Source organism: Lynx canadensis, chromosome D3, assembly GCF_007474595.2.
Source record: "Lynx canadensis isolate LIC74 chromosome D3, mLynCan4.pri.v2, whole genome shotgun sequence".
In the NCBI taxonomy this organism is placed as follows: Eukaryota; Metazoa; Chordata; class Mammalia; order Carnivora; family Felidae; genus Lynx; species Lynx canadensis.
In genome coordinates this window covers 18,840,391-18,860,151 of record NC_044314.2, presented here as the reverse complement: position 1 = coordinate 18,860,151, position 19,761 = coordinate 18,840,391, and the positions used below count along the sequence as shown (strand labels likewise).

The window sequence follows — 19,761 nt, the reverse complement described above, 5'->3', positions numbered from 1 at the left end:
AATCTTCTAATCTCCTAATATATTAATACCATTTGGATATTATTGTTACTCAAACATTATCCAGTTAAAATGTGGCCTGTAGAAATACCTTTAGAAGGTATTTTCTCTATAAAAGGCATGGCCTAAGTGTTTATATTTAATACTTATACTTTTGAGTGATCTACATTTATTTATGTCTTGTGAAATAAATTACTGTATAGTATCAAACCTTAAAACCTCTCAGGTTAAATATCCCTTTTGGTTTATGCTTCTTAATATGCTTGTTAATGAAAACACATAGAGGGCCGTGAAATGACATAAGCTGAGTGTACTGTATCCATACCTTGTCATAAAATCTCCTATCCGAAACCAAATATTTAAGATAGTGTATTCCTTGTTTGAAACTTAAATGGCTGGATTCTGTTCCCGTTAGTAACAGCAATCTGACAGCAGAGGGCACCAAATACCCATTTCAGGCTTAACGCATTTTCTTAATCCTTTCCACTTCCTCCCTCCCTCCCTTGCTACCTTTTTCCTAATGCAGTCGACCCTTGAGCAGCACATGTTTGAGCTGTGTGTCCATTTATACGTGGATTTTTTTTTCCAGTACATACAGTATAGTACTGTAAATGTATTTTCTCCTATGATTTTTTTCTAGCTTTATTGTAAGAATACACTATATGATACACATAAGCTACAGTATGTGTTAATCGACTGTTTACATTGTCAGTAATGGTCAACAATAGGCTATTAGCAGTTAAGTTTTGGGGGAGTCACAAGTTACACTTAGATTTTCTACTGCGTGCAAGGAGGAGGGGGCTCAGTGCCCCTCACCCCCATTTTGTTCAAGGGTCAACTGTAATTAAAATTGTTAACATTAAAACCATATATGTTTATAGGCAATAATGGGATTCTCCCTCAGCTAATTTTAGAACTTTTTTTTTTTAATGTTTGTTTATTTTTGAGAGAGAGAGAGAGAGTGCGACCGAGGAGGGACAGAGAGAGAGAGAGGGAGGCGCAGAATCTGAAACAGGCTCTGGGCTCTGAGCTGTCAGCACAAAGCCAGACGCGGGGCTTGAACCCACGAACCGCGAGATCATGACCTGAGCCGAAGTTGGATGCTCAACCGACTGAGCCACCCAGGCGCCCTAATTTTAGAACATTTTTAAAGCACGTTTAGACATCAGTGTGTTTTTATTCATTGACTCTTTTGCATGTAACATTATGCCTCAGAATTTTCAGAAGTTATTTTAACATTCTTTATTCAATAGAATATCCTATCCATAATCAAGAATAATTTTTTTAAACTTATTTATTTCGAGAAGGGGACAGAGAGAGAGAATCCCATGCTGTCAGTGCGAAGCCCGACATGGGGCTTGAGCCTCTGAACCCTGAGATCATGACCCCATCCAAAATCAAGAGTTGGATACTCAACCGCCTGAGCCACCCAGGTGCTCCTAAAATTTTTATTTTTTAATTTTTCCTACCAAAACATTCTTAGGTAACAAACCAATTCTTTATATTATAGTTAGGAAATTAAAAATTATTTAGAACATGCATTGGAAATGACACATAAATAATTATTTTGTAAAATATTATATTACTATTTGCCAAATACATATTTTTCCTATGTTCTGTGTTAGGACTCAGTATTGATATTTATACAAACATGTATGTGAATATGTTATATAACATTTCCTAGTCCTGGTATCCTCAATCTCTGATTTCAAAGTGGATTCAGATTTTCTTTTTTAAACCATGTATTCTTTTGCTTTGCACATTAGCATCAAAATCAGCTGGCATTAATCAGCTTTACATTTAGGTACAAATTTGGACTATTTTGTAATACAGATTAGACCCATGTTTTTTCAGGAAAAATAATAAATTGTTTTACTAGGTAACTTTAGAAATAGTCCTGAAAACTATGATGTTAAAAAATGGTTCAGAAATAAGTAAGTTTTTAAATCAGAGCCATTGAAGTGAATGAATGGTGCAAGGGTAAAGTTATTGCCAGTGTTCTGAATTTCTGGATAAAAGGACAGATGCTCAAAATACCATTGTAACGTTGGTTTTAGGGGACAAAGCTACCAAATGTTTCAGCAGACGTGATTTAACCTAGCATATATTCAAATCTATAATGATGACAATGTTAGATAACAAGAATACACCCACGTTTTCTCCTCTGCGGATTATAAGTTGTTTTCTTGTTGTGGGGGGCAGGGGTAAGGGGGTGTGGGGCTGCTCATGATGTGCATATGTGCTCATGTACTGAAAATGACCCAGGCTCGAATAAGGATCAATCTCCTGATCATAGTTCTGTCATTTTCCTTGAGTTTTTCACTTGAGATACAGTTTTACCTGCTACTCTTAATGTAATTGCCACAGGTTCACTTTCAGTGATGAGCAAGCAGTCCAATAATTTTTTCCTATTGCTGTGGTTCTGTAATATTTTAAGTCAATTTCTTTATTTAATACTTGAAATGGCTAAATGTGTATTTTCCCCTGTACAGAAAACATAACATTGTAATAGGCTTACCACTTACAATGAAAATGTCAAATATATGTTTTACTAGGTTTTTAAGTATGTTGTGTGTATGTATTTTGCATTTACCACTGAGTTTTACTAGCAGCTTTGGGACCATTTTATTTGTATATACTTTATAACTTAGCTTTTCTTGTTGCCCTTTTCCAGGTAAGTTTTGAAATCATTGCCTTGAGTACAAAGGCTTTATTTTCTTTCAAGCATCTTGCATATGATAGAAACTCCACAAATATTTGTTGAATTTTATCTTCTGCCGTGATGATACAAAAGGGAATTTGCGAGCACACATTTCAAATGTTCTTAATAAAGGTGGCAGGCAGAGCAAGTGTACTAACGTTCCTGTTAAGGAATTTCCAGGATTAGGTAGCCAGTATGGGAAATGGCTAAGACTGTAAGATGATTGGAATGAATTACTTTGCTCTAGCCATGTACATTTTAGGATTAAGCCAAGGGACCCTTGGAGTTGGATAGATGTTTCTCTTCATTTTCCTTCAGCTTATCTTAGTGTGACATATTAGAATATCTGACATATCTGTGATCAGCCCTGCTGTCTCCATGCACTCAGCTTAGTCTTACCCTCGCAACTTTGCTGGATACCTATATTTTATTGTAATAAGCCTTTAAGTCCTTAAAATCCAATGTCAGGTATTACAGGTCATATGCAGGACTTAGAGGATGAGTCATTTTCTCCTTCGTTCCTTCCATCTCCCTCTGTTCTCCTCTGCTTTTATTATTACCTTCTTCTTTTCTTTTACCCTCTTCTTCTGACTGTGGATTGCTCTTAGGTACAGTTTTTGTGACAATGACACAATCAGCAGCACTGAGAGGTTGTGATAAGAGGAGATGCACACAATCACATCCAGATATCATGGTACCAGACACTAGAAAACCTTTCAGTGGAGATCCCAGGGCGGATCTCAGGGTGCCGAAAGGGGCACATAGGTGGTTGACATCAGAGGAGAGAACTTAAAAGCCGATCTCGTGTCCTCACTCTTGCCTTCTTTTTTCTTCAAGCCACTCTTGCTGCCTCGATAATTTCCTTAGCAAACATGTTTGGTTTTATATTCTTTGGTAGTAATGATCTCTCTTTGTCCTATTTTGTATTTTGAACTTTATAGATCTTTACTGGAAAGACAGTATTTACTAATGTACTGTGGGGGGCTCTTGGTGCCTGATGTTGTTATTACCTATTCCCTCATATATCGTGTCATGTCTGTCTAACTAATGTTAATATAAGATGATATTTTACCTTTTTCCCTGATAGAATGAACCTAATGCCTAGCCTAGTGCCTGGGCCATAAGCGACAACTTAGTATATGGTAGCTATCAATATTAATAATAATTTTCCTATCAATAATATATCAGGTATAATGTATTATAAATAACTTTATGCATCATTCAAATTAATGTCAGTAGGTACAAAGCATTAAGCGTCGTGTTTGACATGACACTCAGCGTTTGAAAAACAAATACCAGGTACAGCGGCGTTAGGAATAAGAGGGTAATGTGCACATTCTTCAACCCATCCCACCTTCTGCGTTCTCGGTATTGTTGCATACTTTTATGTTCCCTCATCTGCTTGGTTTCTGCTTCCTCCCAGTTCATATTCATGACTCCGGTCTTGCTTCTTTTTAGCCAACGTTGCTGGTGGATGAACATTTATAAAATTAAATTTGGTCATGTTATTCTACTCTTTTAAGGGCTTTAGATGATAGTTCTCAAACTATACTGCATCAAGTTGTCTGGGGTTCTCATTAGGCAGGTTCCGATCCGTTCTGGTCTATTCATACTAATTCAGTAGGCCTGGTAGCAGTCCTAGGAACCTGCATTTCAACAAGCAACCGTGATGATTCTGAGAAAAGCACTGCTCTAATGACTCCCGAACCTGCAAGACAAAGTTCAGCAGCTTCAGTGTGGACCTCTGAGCTCTAAGTGAACCATCTCGTGCCTTCTTCATCTTGGTCATCTGGGGCTTCATCAGTATCCATCCTGTGATGTGCCCTGCCTTGGCCCTTTGTCACATTTTGCCATCTTTCTGTTTTTTCATGTAGCTCAAGTCACCCCTTCAGAGAGGCTGTCTCTGGGCACCCCAGGTAGAGTTGGTACTTTCTCTGTTGTCCCTTTTCGTACCTTGCAGTCAGTCCCCTTTCTTTATGGCACCATTCTTAACTATGTTGTCATAGCGGCTTTACATGCCATGGTCTAACTGTGAGGTGTGAGTTTCATCACTACAAAACCATCTCATTCGTTTTTGTACGTCCAGGGTCTTGCACAAACATAGGCAAATGCATAATGAATGAATTAAATACAGGATTGAAACTGAGACAGTCTTGATTTTTTAAATTCATCTTTTGTATAATATAAATTTATATTACTTATGCTCTGTAGGTTCTTAGGGTGCAATGTAGAAATAATGTTTATTTTCTACCTTCCTTTGAACATTATTCAGTTCAGAACAGAGGTTTGAACAAAGGAGGCAGAATTAGTAACGATTATGGAAATAATTTTTGGAAGAGCAGCCACTTGAGACTTTTTAAGATTTTTTTTTTTAATTTTTTTTTTCAACGTTTTTATTTATTTTTGGGACAGAGAGAGACAGAGCATGAACGGGGGAGGGGCAGAGAGAGAGGGAGACACAGAATCGGAAACAGGCTCCAGGCTCGGAGCCATCAGCCCAGAGCCCGACGCGGGGCTCGAACTCACGGACCGCGAGATCGTGACCTGGCTGAAGTCGGACGCCTAACCGACTGCGCCACCCAGGCGCCCCAAGATTTTTTTTTAATGGAGGTATAATTGACATACATTAGTTTAGTTTCAGGTTTACAATGTGATGATTCGATATTTGTATATATGGTGAAATGATCACCACCGTAGTTCTCGTTAGCATCTGGAAAACGCTTCTTGAAGGATGGCTAAAGTAGGACATGAGGGGCTGTGAGGAGAAGGAGAAAAGAGCATCATCATGGCATGACCGGTGCAGAGGTACAGATGCTCGAAAGTGCGTGGTTCTGGCAGGTTCAAGTGGTCTAATTGGGTTGTGGTAAAAGATATAGGGGTTGTGGTTAGAGATGACATTGGAGGAGCAGTAGTATATTTTGGAGGACACTTTATGTTTGCAGAGAAGTTTTTGCTTTGCAAAGATTGTGTCCTTGGGTTATAAAACACTATCGAAGCCCCTTCAGCTAGAAAGAAACATAGATGGGAGAAGGATGGAGAAAGAAGAGAGACCAGTTAAAGGGGATTTGTTACAATTTTATGATAGAAGAGTAGATTAACAATTTAAAATAATTTTGTCAACTTTTTATAATGTTCTTTGTTCATTCTGCTAGGTACTCTGATCAGGTTACATAAGATGAGTAAAACATAGTTCCCATAGAATACAGGAAAGTGTAAATATGTAAAATGATTACAGCAATATAGCCAAGACATACACATTAATGACGTATAGTAGATGTAAAGTGTCGTGGGAACTGAATTCATTGCGAAGTAACTTTCCTTGGGAGAATTCGGGGCTTGGTGGAAGAACAGGGGTTAGAATAGAACAAAGAAGAATATTTTGGGTAAAGGAATAAATAAAAGGAATAATGGGAATAATGGGGGAGGGACTGTGGTTATGGTGCTGGAGCCGATTTGTCAAAGCTGGAAAAGTACTCAGTGTCCAACTGTAATGGGCCTTGAATATTGTGCTGAAAGATTTTGTATTTCCTCCTAGAGTTTTATTTTCTAATTATGAACATCCTATATATTGGCTATATACCTTGTAACAAATATAGAGAAATATAAAGAAATAGTATTCTGTGATTCCATCCCAAAATGTTATTATGAAAATAATATATATTGACTATATACCTTTTAAGAAATATAGAGAAATGTAAAGAAAAGATATTCTGTAATTCCATCACAAAATGTTATTACTAACACTTTCTTGTATTTCTTCCCAGTGTTTTTCACCATGCTCAAATACATATTTAAGCATTAAAGAAATGAAATCAGGGGTGCCTGGGTGGCTCAGTCATTGGAGCGTCTGACTCTTGATTTCAGCTCAGGTCATGATCCCAGGGTGGTAGTATTAAGCCCCCTGTCAGGTTCCATGCTGAGCCTGGAGTCTGCTTGAGATTCTCTGTGTCTCTCCCTCTGTCCCTTTCTCATTCATGTGTGCTCTCTCTCTTAAAATAAATATATTAAAAAAAATGAAATCAGAACCATAGTGTGTGTGTGTGTGTGTGTGTGTGTGTGTGTATGTGTGTGTATAATTTTATCTCACTTAAAATTGGAACAGGAAATTTTGTCATGTGGTTAAATGTGCCCAGAAAGCATGATTTGTAGTGATTGCAGTATTTATTCTGTTATATGGCTACCCTTAAATTATTTACCTGTTTCCTTATTGTTAGATTACTTAGGTTTCAATTTAAAATAATGGCTACCATTTCACCGAGCATCTTTGTACATCAATCCTTGTCTGTATTTCTGACTATGTAAGATCGGGTTCTAGAAATAACTGCACTGGATCAAACAGTCTAAGGGCTTGCAGTGTATTTCGCCACATTGCTCTTCTAGAAGTTTCCTGTTTAAATTCATGCCTGCAGTATGTGGGTTTGACTTTCACTATACTCATAGCTAAGTTAAGTAGTTTTTAGTGTTTACTGTGTGCTGATTTTATAAATGGTATCTTGTATCCATTTTGAGTTTCTTTTTGTGTCTGGTGTAAGAAAGTGGTCCAGGTTCATTCTTCTGCGTGTCGCTGTCTATTTTTCCCAGCACTACTTGCTGAATTTTAACGGTTATTTCCCTGACAACTAGTTTGAGCTGGTTTTTCCCTATATTTATTGATTCTTTGTTTCTTTTACTGGGAGGTGTCCTTGATCTTTACGGTATTCCCCTTTTATTTGGGCATTAGTATTTTTCTTGCTGATTTTAAGAAATATTTGTATAGAATGTAACTCTATCAGTCTTATTTTTGGCACATTTTCCTGTTTCTTGCCTCTTGCTTTTACAGTAGTGAATTTTAAGTTTAAGTATGTTTAGAAAGCCCTCTCTCATCTTGAGATCAAATCTATTCATCTGTATTTTGACTTAGTTTTTAATCTGTATTTTCCATTTCTCTTCATAATCCATAATAGTGGCAGCTTTTTGACTGAAGAGTGATGTGATTGGATCTGTGCATCAGAAAGAAGTCTTGTGCCTCCAGGGAGGTGGACTGGAATAAGGAGAGACTAGGGGCAGTGAACCCTGCTGAGAGGAGAAAATAAGGGTCTCGATGTGGGGACACAATGGAAGGGGAATGATTCTCCACTGATGGTCTGGGAGGTACTGCAGTGGCAGGCTGGTCATCACGTATTAAGATGAGGTGCTATGGGACATCTAGATACAAGCAGTGTGATTAGAGGATTAAAACTCCAGGAGGCTGGTCTGGCTGCTGATAGAAATTAGGGAGCCATCCGCATACAAGTGTTAGTCCTAAAGTGGAAGGAAGGATGAGTTTTCAAGGCAGCTGACTGAGAAGGGTGGTCAGAATTAGAAGGCTCACCGGGAAGGTGTTCTCCAGGAAGCTGGGAGAGCTTTTTATTTTTGTGATTTATGCTTTGTCACTCACCCAGCAAAGATAACAATGTCAGATACTCCAAAGAGCTCGAGGAGGAGTGGGACTGAGAGTTGCCTTGGATTACCCTGCTCCTTTCCATGTATTTGGAAATAGGGGCTGTAGGGGAGAGAGAGATCAGTAGAAGAGAGGGGCATGGTCAAAGGATAGCACTTTTTGTTAGAGTCTGGGTAGACTTGAGCCCATTGTCTGTTGAGGGAAAAGAATCTGTGAACAGGGAGAGAGTGAAGGTAAAGTAGAAGAAGGTGGAATTTGATGGTACAGCAACTTAAAGGGATGAGTTGCCATGAGTGACAAGTGGCCTCTTCTGTCAGGTAGACCAGTAGTTCATTCCCAGAGATAGACTTTGCACAGAAGTTATTGAAACTATTTTTAGTCTGTTCTTTGAGTAAAAAAACTCCCTGCTTAATAACAAAATTTTCTTGTTTTAAAAATGGACAGTTTTCTAATTATTTCAGCATAAAGTTCTCATATAAATTCATATCTTTTACATGCTGCTGATTGGCAAAGTTCGTGTGTTGCTTTTAATGATAGACGTACCTAAAAAGACAGCTTGATAAGCATTCAGATTCCACTACTTATTATTCATTAATGGATGTATGAAATTAAACGTTTTATATTATAACCATTTTTTTAAAATGTTTATTGCAGGGGAATTTACCTAAATATTCCCATAACTCCCTGATGGTTCAAGCAATAAAGACAAACCTAACAGATCCGGACATACATGTGCTTTTCTTTGATGTGGAAGCGTTGATTATTCAACTCTTGACTGAAGAAGCCTCTAGGCCGAATACCGCGCTTATTTCCCCAGAGAATTTGCAAAAAGCATCTGGCAGTTCAGACAAAGGGGGCTCTTTTCTAACTGGAAAACGAGCAGCAGTTCTCTTCCAACAAGTGAAAGAAACCATCAAAGAGAACATAAAGGAACATCTCCTTGATGATGAAGAGGAGGATGAGGAGATAATGAGGCAGAGGAGGGAAGAAAGCGATCCAGAATACCGGGCCAGCAAATCTAAGCCATTGACCCTATTAGAATATAATTTAACAATGGACACTGCAAAATTGTTCATGTCCTGTCTTCACGCCTGGGGTTTAAATGAAGTTCTGGATGAAGTTTGTCTTGATCGCCTTGGAATGCTGAAACCCCATTGCACAGTATCTTTTGGTCTCCTGTCTCGAGGAGGTCATATGTCATTGATGCTTCCTGGTTATAATCAGCCTGCTCGTAAACTATCACATGGGAAAGCGGAAGTAGGAAGGAAGCTGCCAGCAGCCGAGGGCGCAGGAAAGGGAACTTACGGAGTGTCCCGAGCCGTCACCACCCAGCATCTACTGTCTATCATATCTTTGGCAAATACGTTAATGAGTATGACCAACGCAACGTTTATTGGTGATCATATGAAGAAGGGTCCTACCAGGTGTGACCATGATAGTCTGATTTTATTATCACATTTCAAAAAAACGAACAAAACAAAAACCCTGTGTTATTTTTCTCGCTGTTTTTTATTTTTTTGGCTCTGCCCACCTTAACATTATTGTATTATCTCAGTGTTTCTCTTTTAAATTTTAAAACACAATATGCATGATTTAAAGCATGACAAAATCGCACAGTTTAACCTTCACTCAGATACAATGTAGCTATTCCAAAAAAATTTTAGAACAAGGGAGTAGGTATCAGTTCAGCTTTAATAAATGAATTATAGACTAGGTCTTTGGTGAATATAATCTTGGGATTGTAGCTACCTAAAGTTTGCATTGATATTTAATTCAAAATGTGTATTTGATTGAAATGCTTCTTCTCTCTGTGACATATATAATGAAAGATAGGTGTTCGGTAATTGGCTTCAGAATTTTGTGAGAAGTATAGTCAGAATTTTTCAATTGGAAAAGAGAAAACAGCTTTTAATTGTAGGAGAGTGTTATTTTAGTATTTCAGGAATGCCTAACCTGATTTGCTATTACCTATTTTCCAGAAGTCATGAAGATAGCTTTTGAAACTGGTTTTATTATACTTTATTGAGAGTTGATCATATTGAGAAATTTTAAAAAATCAAATACTTAAGTAGTACTTACCTTGTAACTGGTTCTGTTGCAAGTACTTTATAGACACTATCTCATTAATGCTCTTAACCCTGTAAGGTAGGTACTTTTATTATCCTTTTACTGCAGATAAGAAAACTGAGACTCAGGTCAAGTAATGTGTCCAAGGTCACACAAGTAGTTAAGTGGTAGAGCTAGAATTCAAAATGAGACACATAGCCTCTGGAGTCCAAGATTTCTCATGCCTTACTTCCTTTTTCAGATTTTAAGGATGAATTCTTCTAAACTCAAAGTATTGTTCCATGAATTCGTTTGACCAGTGATAGAGGAAGGGCTGAAATCTCAGCATGCTAATATTGAAGAGTGAAGGACTAATTACGATATTTATTTGTCAGTGGTAGCACATTAAGCTATTCATAAATATTCCTTAAACTAGCATAAAGCACAGATTGTAGTTGTCAAACTTTTACTTGCTATTTGCTAATCATTTAATATATTGAAATTTGAAAAGGAAAATGTTAATAGGTACGACGCAGGAAAAAACCATTGGTTTTTGAAAAGTAAATTGAAAATGTTCTGTATGTGTTTTGCAATTCATTTGGGACTAGGAAGTTTAATATTTTAAATGGTTTCAGATTTATGAAAATATGAAAGTATATATATATTTTCTTCTTCTTTTTAAAGGCCACCTCGACCAAGCACCCCAGACCTTTCTAAGGCAAGGGGTTCCCCTCCAACTTCCAGTAATATTGTGCAAGGACAGATTAAACAAGGTAAAATTAAATCTTATTAAGTAATTGACCTGACATTTCAGCTGTAGGAACTCAGGAGGCATAGCTAATGTGTAATCATAACATTTTGTTTGTCTCACATTGTTAAAAGGGAGAAAAGTTGTTATATTCCAGATGTAAATGTGGATAATTAAGATGTCAGTTAAAAATAAATCAGGTTTATTTAGAAATTGATAAATGAGCATATTTCACATAATTTTATTGTACTGTCTTTGACCTAATTTTTATGCATTAGGGGCACCTTAACTTGACAACACTAGTGTGTTAATTGTGTGTGCTGAGTTTAAAAGTGATACCTATTTTTAAACTACATTTAGAAATGTTGAAATTCACATTTTCATACTGTAGCTCTTCTGCTCTTTACCAGCGGCTCATGCCTTGTAATCCACAAGTGGAAATCCTTTCTTTTTGTTTACATTGTTATATACTTTAACTTTTGTCTGTAGCTTTCTTTTTCAGTAGGAGGTGGAAGTGAATGTTGCGTTTCTTTTCCATTATTATCTTTTATATTCATTTTAAGAGTAGCAAATGAGGCAACCAGAGTTGGGGGTCAGGTCTGCTGAGAGTTTCCCTTCAGGCCGAGCGTTAATGCTGGCTCTCAGAATGTGATAGAAGTGAAGAAGTGAGCAGGAGATGGGATGCTGAAGGTTCTGCTTGTAAATGCTGACTTTCAGGGTCTTCTTTTTTCCATAGGTTTTGTTTTTGTTTTTGTTTTGTTTTTTCGGATTTAAAGAGTCCGTGAATAGTTCTACAAGATTTGTTAGATAAACAATAGGCCTCCAACTTTTTATCTACAATTTTTCTCTTCCCTAGGACAAGTACTTTTTTCTCTCTTAGCTTATTATTTAGTATTTACTGTCTTTAAATATATGCCTGCTTTTCAGTTTAAATTGGCTTGCCATTATGGAAGAAAAGCTCCCACATTCTCAACTCCCTCCCATCCTTTATTCCAACCCTACATATTCACCCCTCTTTTTGCCCTTCCTCTGATTAAACTTGATATAAACTATTATAACTGTGTGTTACAGAAAAGTTTTGGTTGGACAACTTTATACTTGTGTATGTGTGAAATATATGTACAGAAAAGTGCACAGAACAGAAATAACTAGCCCAGTGAGTCCTTTTACATGCTGAACACTCTTGTAACTATGGCGTTGGACAAGAAATCGAACTTTGCCAGTGCTCCAGAAGTTGCTGGTATGTTCCCTCCCAATCGTATGCCCCCTTCCAAAGGTCACTACTATCTTGACTTCTGGGAAATTCCTTCTTTTCTTTCCTTTACAGTTATACCCATGTAAGTTTAAATCCCTAAACACTATTTAATTTTGTCTGTGTTTTGAATTTTATATAAATTCAGTCAAGCATGGAGTTATGTATCGTTTTGTATTTGGCTTTTGTGAGATTTATCGGTGATGTTGCATTTGACTAAAGTTTATTCATTTTCATTGTTCATTTTTATTGGAGTAGTGTATTCTGTTGAATGAATAGACCACAGTTTCTCCATTTTCCTATCAATAAACATTTGAATTGTTTCCAGTTTTTCTTTTTCATAAATAATCCCATGAACATTCTTGCATTTGGATCTTAATGTACCTTATGAGTACTTCTGTTGTGTCTATAACTAAAAGTGGGATTTCTGCATACGTTTATCTTCAGCTTTAGCAGATGTTGTCATGTTTTCCTAAGTGAGTGACTAATACGGATCCCTCAAAATGGCTAATGTGGAAAAGATGGAAAATGCTGCATTGGCTAGGATATGGGGCAAGAACTCCCATACACCACCGGTGAGATATGCTGGCCAACCCTGAATATTTTCCATCTTTTTCACTTTAGCCATCTTGGTGTGTGTATAGTAGGCTCTCATATGTTTAATTTACATTCACCAGTTTCCATTAAGGTTGAACACTTTTTTGTATGTTTATTGCTCATATTTATATGTTCTTTTGTGAAGTGCCTGTCCAACTTGTGTATCTATTAGGTTGTCTTTAAAAACATGACTTGTAAGGGTTGATCTGTGACTGTCCTTAATATGAGCCCTCTGTTATATGTATTGTAAATATTTATTTGCCTTTCATGCCTATCTTTGAAATTCAGCACTCTCCATTTCAGTGGAATCTAATATAACTTTTTTTTTTCATTTATGATTAATATTTTTGTGTCCTGTTTAAGAAGTTACCCTGATATCACGAGGCCATTCTGTCTTAGGAGATTTTTTGTTTTCCCCTTTTTATTTAGATCTCCAATCTGCCTAGAATTCAGTTCTGGGTATAAAGGGAAACAGGGGTCCTGTTTCGTTTTTTTCCTCCATATAATACCATATTAGTCCAGCATGATTTATTAAAGAGACGATTCATTCCCCACTGCTTTGCAGTGCCATCTTTGGCATAAATAAAATGTTCTTAGAGAATCCCAGGCAGGCACTGACAGCGCAGAGCTCAACGCAGGGTTTGAACTCACAAACCTCACAAACCATGAGATCATGACCTGAGCACTTAACTGACTGAGCCACCCAGGCGCCCCCATTAAATATTCTTTGATATGATTTGTTCCTGGGACTGTTTGTGCCCATTGATTTGCTTGTGTATCCTTGTGCCTTAATTACTCTAGCTTTGTAATAAAACTTGGTATTCAGTAGATCAAGTCTTTCCACCTTATTCTTAAATCATGTTATGGCTATGCTTGTTTCTTTGAATTTCTCAGTTGTCAGTTTAAAGCTAGTTTGTTAATTGTTACAAAAACCTGTTATGATTTCAACTGCCATTTTATTGAATTTGTAGATGAGTTTGGGGAGAATTAGTATCTTTGTGGGATTCATTCATTCAGTATATTTAACATATTCAACTCAGCCCTATTCCTATTTTTTTTAGGTCTGATACAGCTATGTTAACTCTTAGAGTTTTCTGTGTAGAGGTCTTACATACTTTAGATTTATTCCTAGATATGGATTTTAAAAATATTCTTGTAACTGGTATTGGATATTTTGTTTTCTGTGCCTCTGGCACAGAAATGCAGATGATTTTTATATATTGACCTTGTATCAAGCAGTCATGCTAAATGCAACTATTATTTGTAATACTTTATTTGTAGATTAGTTGGACTTTATGGACAGTCATATGGGATACTTTTTCTGTTCCCAGTGTTTTCCCAAAGGGAAAATTTCTAAGCTTTCATAATTCTGATATTTCCCATATGCTTCTTACTGGTAATGTCTAAGAAATTAACTCTCCATTATTCCTTTGCTAAGTGTTTATCTTCAGTGTATGTTGGGTTTTATCATGCTTTTTCTATCTTGAGATGAATATATAATTTTTCCATTTAATCTGTTGTGATGCATTATTGTCTTATATAGTTGCAGTGTATGTATATATATATATATGTATGTATATGTATACATATATATATATACACATGTATATATATATATATATATATATATATATATATATATATAATTTTTTTCCCAGAAGAAACTTGTCCTTTCTTCTGATGCCCTTATAAAGTATTACATTACTCAAGTTTCAAAAAGTTGATTAAGGGATCTTTCCTCCTTTTCTATTTTCAGGTAGAATTTGAATAAGATTGGCATTATCTCTTCCATAAACGTGCAGCAGAATTGGTTGGATTTAGATCTAGAGGTTTTTTTGGTGGAAGTTTTTAAATTCTGGGTTTCATTTCTCTCATTGTCATGTGACACTTCAAATTTTCTGTTCTTGTGTCTGTTTCATTAATTCATATTCAGTGATTTTTCCAGTTCTTTTAAATTTGCTGTCCTAGGAAAATATATTATCTTTTAAATTTCTTTAATATCTGTAGTGATGTCACCATTTTTATTTCTTATGTTAATCATTTGTATCTTCTTTCTTTTTTTTTGATCAGTCTCATCAGGGGCTTATGAACCTTATTAGTTATTTTAATGAATCCACTGTGTCTTTGTGTATCCTTTCTGGTGCATATTTTTTCCAACTTCACTGAAGTCAGCTCTTCTACATTCTTTGGATTTAATAGGCTTTTTTTTTTTTTTTTAACTTTCTAACATGGGTGGTTACTTACCAATTTTTATCCCTTCTTTCTTCAGAGTATATGCCCAAAATAATGTCATCTGTGAATAAAGACAATTTTACTTCTTTTGAGACAGTGCATTTTATTTTTCTTACCTTATTGCGCAGATAAGGAGTTAGAGCATGATGTTGAATTGAAGAAGTTACAGTAGACATCTTTGCCTGTTCCCAACCATGGGTTAAAGCATTCAGTCTTTATTAAGTATCATGTTAGCTGCAGGTTCTTCTTAGATGAGGAGGATGTTAAGGAAGTTACCTTCTCTTCCTAGTTTGTTGAGAAATTTTTTATGATGTTAGACTTGGTCACATGGTTTTTCTGCATCTTTTGAAATTAACAAATGAGTTTTCTTCTTTACTTTCTTAAGACAAAGTACATGAACTTTTGAATTTTAAAACAACCTTGTGATCCTAGGGTAGACCACACTTGGTCATGATGAATTATTCTTCTTCTGGATTGTTGGATATAATTTGCTAAAATTTGTTAAGAGTTTGTTACATTTATGAGGGATTTTGGTCTACAATTTTCATTTCTGTTAATGTTCTTTGTTCAATTTTGTAACAGTATAATGCTGGAGTTAGCATGTTATCCTTTTGTGTGTGTGTGTTTTCTGGAAGGGTTTGTGTAGGAATGATATTATTTCTTAGTTGTTTGATCTAGTGCACTAGTGAAAGTATGTGGACCTGGAGTTTTCTCTATGGGAAGGGTCTTAACTGCAAATTTAGATGTTTTAATAGATTAGGGTTATTTAGATGTTTTTCTTTTTTAATTATTATTTCATCTTGAGTGAACTTTGGTAGTTTGTGTCAAAGTTATTGGCAAAAAGTTTAATATCCTCTTATTTTTCTTTTAGTATCCTATATGTAGGATTTGAAAAGATATCCCCTCTCCCATTTCTGTTATTTATAATTTATGAATTTTCTTTCTTTTCCTGAGTAGTCTGGCAGTGATTGTGGATTTTTTTTACTCCTCCTTGCATCTGTATGTTAGTTTTTGCTTCATGTTTTATGAATCTCTCTTATTAGGCACATAAACCTTTAGAATTGTTATTTCTTACTGACTTTTTTTTGTTTTTTTACTTGTCTCATGAAATGATCTCTTTATCCTTGATAATATCTTTTGCTTTGAAAATCTACTTTGTTTATAATAATATAGCCATTTTAGCATTTTTTGGTTACTATTATTAGCATGGTGTATATTTTTCCATCCTTTTACTTTTCACCCATTTTGCATCTTTACATTTAAAGTGTGTTTCTTTATAGACAACATGGCCTGCTTTTTAACTGTAGTGTTTAAACCACTTACATTTAATGTGTTTATTGACATGGCTAGGTTTGAGTCCATCTTTCTGCTCTTTTTTCTCCTTGTTTCATTTTTTCTTTGTTCCTTCTTTTCCTTTTTCTGCTGTTTTTGAGATTAATGGAATCTTTTTTTTATTATATCACTTTATCTCCTTTATTGGCTTATAAGCTAAATTTTTGTTATTTTAGTGGCAATTTTAGAGTTTCTAGTTTACATAGATCTTTAACTTATCACAGTGTACCTTTAAGTGGTATTATTACCATTTAACATTTAAAAAAAATTTTTTAGTGTTTATTTTTGAGAGAGAGTGAGTCGAGGAGGGGCAGAGAGAGAGAGAGGGAAGGAGGGAGACAATCTGAAACAGGCTCCAGGCTCTGAGCTGTCAGCATAGAGCCTGACACGGGGCTCAAACTCTGAACAATCAAAGATCATGACCTGAGCCAAAGTTGGATGCTTAACTGACTGAGCCACTCAGGTGCCCCTACCATTTAACATTAAATATAAAAATTGTAAAATGTTTTACTTGCATTTTTTACTTCCTGGCCCTTGTGCGATTTTTGTCTTGTAATTTACATTTTTGTATATTATAAACCTTAAGTATTACTATTATTTAATAGTCAGTTGTATTTTATGGAGATTTAAATAGACAAAAACCATATATATTTACCTATGTAATTACCATTTTTGCTGCTCTTCATTCCTTTGTATAGATCTGGATTTTTATCTGGTATAATTTTTTTTTTTTCTGTCTAAAGTACTTGCTTTAACATTTCTTGTAGTGAAGGTCTGCTGTTTTTTCAGCTTTATGTCTGAAAACGTCTTTATTTGCTTTTGACTTTGGAAGATATTTTTGGTATAGAATTCTACGTTGACCATTTGTATCTTTCAGTACTTTAGAAATGTTACTTTATTGTCTTCTCATTTGCATTGTTTTTGACAAGAAATCTGATGCCATTTGTATCTATCTCTGTATATAACTAACATTTAAAAAGGTTTTTTTACTACTTGTTGTAAAGATTTTCTCTTTATTTGGTTTTGAGCCATTTGCTTATGAGGCTTCTTGGTGTAGTTTTATGTTTCTTGTGGTTGCGGTTTATTAAGCTTATTTTTGTAGTTTTTATTAAATTAAAACATTTCTCACCATTATTTCTCCAAATAATCTTTCTTTTCTCTCCTCTCTTCTCTCTTTATTGGACTCAAATTATATGTACATTAGGCCACTTGAAATTGTTTCATAGCTCATTGATGCTTTATTTTTGGATTTTTTTCCTCTCTGTGTTTTGATTAGGTAGTTTCTGTTGCAATGTCTTCAAGTTCATTCATATTTTCTAGCAATATCCAAACTGCTATTAAGCCCAATCAGTGTATTTTTCATCTCAGATATGATTTTCATGTTCACAATTTTGAATTGGGTCTTTTTTTCATATTCTCATTGTCTCTATGTAACTTTTTTCAATATATGAATTACAGTTATAATAACTTTTAATACTCTTATTTGATAATTTTGACATCTCTGTCAGTTTGGGGTTGTTTTTAATTGACTTTTCCTCTCCTCATTATGGACTGTACTTTCCTGCTTCTTTGTGTGCCTGGTAATCATTGTTAAGTGGCAGATATTTGAATTTCACCTTGTTGGGTACTGAATATTTTTATATTGTTATAAAAAATTTTAAGCTATATTCTGGATGCAGTTAAGTTACTTGGAAGCAGTTTGATCTTTTTGTGGTCTTGCGTTTATGATTTGTTAGGTGGGTGTGGAGTCATGTTCTGTCTAAGGCTAGTTTCCCATTACTCGGGCCAGACCTTCCTGAGTATCTGGTACCCCATGAATTCTGAATTTTCCAGTCTGGCTAGTGGGAGCAACACACATATACTTTAGTAGTTTCCTCACACACATGAACTGATTGTGCTCTGCTGAATATTTGAGGGGGGCGTCTGAAGAACCTTGATCTTTGAAGTTCTCTTCTCTTCCTGTGGATTCTGGCTGCTCTGGTTTCCTGAGACTCTCAGCTCTGTCTCCTTAGCTCAGGGAAACTGCTGGGCTCTTCCTAAATCCTCTTTCCTATATGTTGGTCTAGAAACTCCCAACAAGGCAATAAATGGGGGTAATCATAGAGCTGTTTGTCTCCCAACTCCTCACTTTTAGTCCATCATCATTTGATGTCCAGTGGCTTGAAACTGTTGTCTTTTTATGTATTTTTGGGGTGGGGGTTATTTTAGATGGTATTATAAGTCTATTTCATGTTACTCCATCTTGGCCAGAAGTGGAAGGTCCTCTCCCTTTACTTTAAACATTTTTTTTAAGTTTATTTATTTATTTTGAGAGAGAGAGAGAGAGGATGAGAGAGAGAGAGAGAGAGAGAGAGTGAGCGAGCACGTGGGAGGGTCAGAGAGAGGGAGGGAGAGAATCCGAAGTAGACTGTGCACTGTCAGTACAGAGCCCCATGTGGAGCTTGAACCCATGAACCATGAGATCATGACCTGAGCTGAAATCAAGAGTCAGATGCTTCACTGACTGAACCACCCAGGTGCCTCCAAAATGTTCTAAATATACTATTACTTCATAAAGTAAATATTCTTTTATTTTTTTAATGTTTATTTATTTTTGAGAGAGAGACAGAGCATGGGCATGAGCATGTGCAGGGGAGAGGCAGAGAGAGAGGGAAACACAGAATCTGAGGCAGGCTCCAGGCTCTGAGCTGTCAGCACAAAGCCTGATGCGGGGCTCGAACCCATGAACTGCAAGATCATGACCTGAGCTGAGGTCGTACGCTTATCCAGCTGAGCCACCCAGGCACCCCAAGGTAAATATTCTTTATGTTACATAGTGTTGTAATATTTTTATAGCCATTACTTCAGGGAGAAATGGAAACGGGTTCACAAAGCTAAAAGACTGACTTAAAATATGGTTAGTTATGGAGGTATGATTAGGATACAGTAGCACCTTTTAACTCTAGATCTGTGCTTTTCCTACAACAACACGTATTTTTGTTCTAAATCCACTGAAAATATCTTCCAGATTATACAGTACAAATCAGTGGCAGGCCACATTCTCCTTCATTTAATTAGTTTAGAGCTTCATTTAAGACCAGTGCCTGTTAGAGATTTTATTTGTTGTCCTCATCATTACCATCTTCATTATCATTCTTTATAGTTGATGTTTCTTCTTGGATGACAGTTTTCTCCCTCTGTAACCATAGCAGCAGATACAAGGGGTCCAGCGTAATTTGTGACATTGTCACGATACATTGTGTACTTCACCACCATTACAGTATTCAGTTTACTCACTTGGTTAGTTCTGAGAATGTTACAGTAGGAAAGCTTTAATGTTGCTTCTCTCATAAAGCATCATGTTTTGAGAGTAGTGAAGAGAATTGAGTCTTTTTCTAAAGCATTTATTTAAGGTAGACTTAGGAGTTTCCATTTGGAATAGCACAGACGCTTATCTT

The 19,761-nt window shown here is 36.0% G+C and overlaps 1 protein-coding gene across 3 annotated transcripts in view; it reads left to right on the top strand.

Moving 5' to 3' along the window:
- WDR7 (WD repeat domain 7) overlaps positions 1-19,761 on the top strand; it is a 361,817-nt gene that overhangs the window by 95,599 nt on the left and 246,457 nt on the right. For all 3 annotated transcript variants that reach the window (XM_030292358.2, XM_030292360.2, XM_030292357.2), the window contains 2 exons: positions 8,772-9,541; positions 10,848-10,936. In XM_030292358.2, coding sequence (XP_030148218.1) covers positions 8,772-9,541; positions 10,848-10,936 — 859 coding nt within the window. The remainder of the gene's footprint in view (positions 1-8,771; positions 9,542-10,847; positions 10,937-19,761) is intronic.